General features: G+C 39.9%; 1 protein-coding gene across 1 annotated transcript; it reads left to right on the forward strand.

The window, feature by feature from the left end:
- The first annotated feature begins 733 nt into the window (after positions 1–733).
- Positions 734–1696, forward strand: LOC122995866 (odorant receptor 131-2-like). The gene has a single exon (XM_044371246.1). It carries the CDS (start codon positions 734–736, stop codon positions 1694–1696), a length of 963 nt encoding a protein of 320 aa, XP_044227181.1.
- The last annotated feature ends 212 nt before the right edge of the window (positions 1697–1908 follow it).

A 1908-nucleotide genomic window follows, 5' to 3' on the forward strand; every position in this document is an offset into this window, starting at 1 on the left:
TAAGAAAAAGTATACTGGTATCCTAAATATTTTCCAACAACCATAACAGCAGTTGCATTAGAAGAGAGTCGTTGTTACTTAGAGTTACAGCTTTGTATCTTGCAGTCAGGCCGGCAGGGTATGTGGACAGTAGGAAAGACTCTAGAATGTACACAGTTATCTCCTGGACCAGCCACTTCAAAATAGCCTATTTTTATTAGAATGCTGGACTTTCTGTCAGGAGCAGACTGATTATCCACCTTAGTGAGGGCTGGACCGAGCTTCTCTACTGAATCTCCAGGCAACAGAATATACAATGACATGAACTAGAGTATTGAGTAAGAGTTGTAAAGGGATTACATCATCCATCACTGTTTAACATTACTGATCTAGTTACCATACTTACATGTCATGGTATGACATGAAGTGGGTGTGAGGATTGAGATCTTAAAATGCATTTAAGGCCAGGCAAACCCTGCAGATCAGTTCCTCCCACATGGACTCAAGCACGGCCTCTAACCTGCTAACTGTCGGCACAGGGAACATGTATGTGGGTTATTTTCTGTTTTACATGTGAACATGTAAAACTGTTTAATTGTGCTTTTGTGTCATATATTGCATCGAAATTTTTATGTTTTTTTTTTTTGAGATCTTAAATGTGTTTTCCAGTTAGTCAAATTCACTGTATAACAGGGTAAAACCCTTCAGATATATTATCTCATTTTCACGGGGGTCCCATAAATGTCTCTCTAATATGTCAAATGCAACTCCATCTCAGACCAACATCACTGTTGGACTGCAGTACCGGAGACTGCTGGAAATTGTGTTGTTTTCTGCTCCAATTACACTGCCATGCTGTGTGTTTCTCTTCATTAATGGGATCATGCTTTTCACCTTGAGGAGTAAGTCTGTGTTTAGGGAGACCTCCCGTTATATTCTTCTGTATAATCTACTTTTTGCAGACACTGTGCAGATGGCACTAAGCCAGTTACTGTATCTACTGTCTGCTTGTAGAATATGGCTGACCTATCCTGTATGTGGTGTTCTCGCCATGCTCGCTGATCTCACAAATGAAGTGTCTCCTCTCACACTGGTGGTGATGTCTCTGGAGAGATATGTAGCTGTGTGCTACCCACTGAGGCATGCTACCATCATCACCATCAGAAACACAGCAGTGGCCATCATTGTAGTTTGGGCAGTCAGTTCACTAAATGTTCTCATCCGAGTTCTTTTGCTGTTAGATTTTCCATTTGAAGAACTGGAGAGCCTGCAGATGAAAGACTATTGCTCTGACACAGCCATGTTTCTCAGCCCAATGTCTGATCATTATGACAAAGCCTTCACTTGTTTTCTGTTTGTATCAGCTGGTGTGACAGTAACTTGTTCCTATATTGGTGTGATTATAGCAGCCAGGTCAGCTTCCACAGACAAAGCTTCAGCCCATAAAGCTCGTAACACACTGCTGCTGCACCTGGTGCAGCTGGGCCTCAGTCTTTCCTCAACTCTACATGACCCATTGATTATTGCCATTTCAAAAAACCTCAAAAGAGTAGCAATTGTGCGCATCCAGAGTATTATTTATGTATGTATTATCCTTCTCCCAAGATGTCTGAGTGCTCTAATCTATGGCATCAGAGACCAGACCATCAGACCCATCCTCATTTACCATCTATGCTGTCGATTGAAACTGCCATCGCTGGGGTCTAAACCTAGGTGACATTGAATAATTCAAGCACTTTTTCGTATTTAAAGAGATATATATATGTATATATATATTAATTTGAAAGAAATATGAATGTCTTTAATGTCTTTAAAATTTAAATACAGAATCAAATAATGTAGTATTGCAACAGTACTTTATATCCTTCCTGAATTATCTATACTCTGCACATACTGTATTTGAGTTCATTGTTTTTTAATTGTTGGCAA

This window comes from Thunnus albacares, chromosome 13 (assembly GCF_914725855.1).
Source record: "Thunnus albacares chromosome 13, fThuAlb1.1, whole genome shotgun sequence".
Lineage (NCBI taxonomy): Eukaryota > Metazoa > Chordata > Actinopteri > Scombriformes > Scombridae > Thunnus > Thunnus albacares.

Excerpts from the sequence above, each read along its gene's own strand:
- LOC122995866 (XM_044371246.1), top strand. The coding sequence starts at position 734 with ATGTCAAATGCAACTCCATCTCAGACCAACATCACTGTTGGACTGCAG.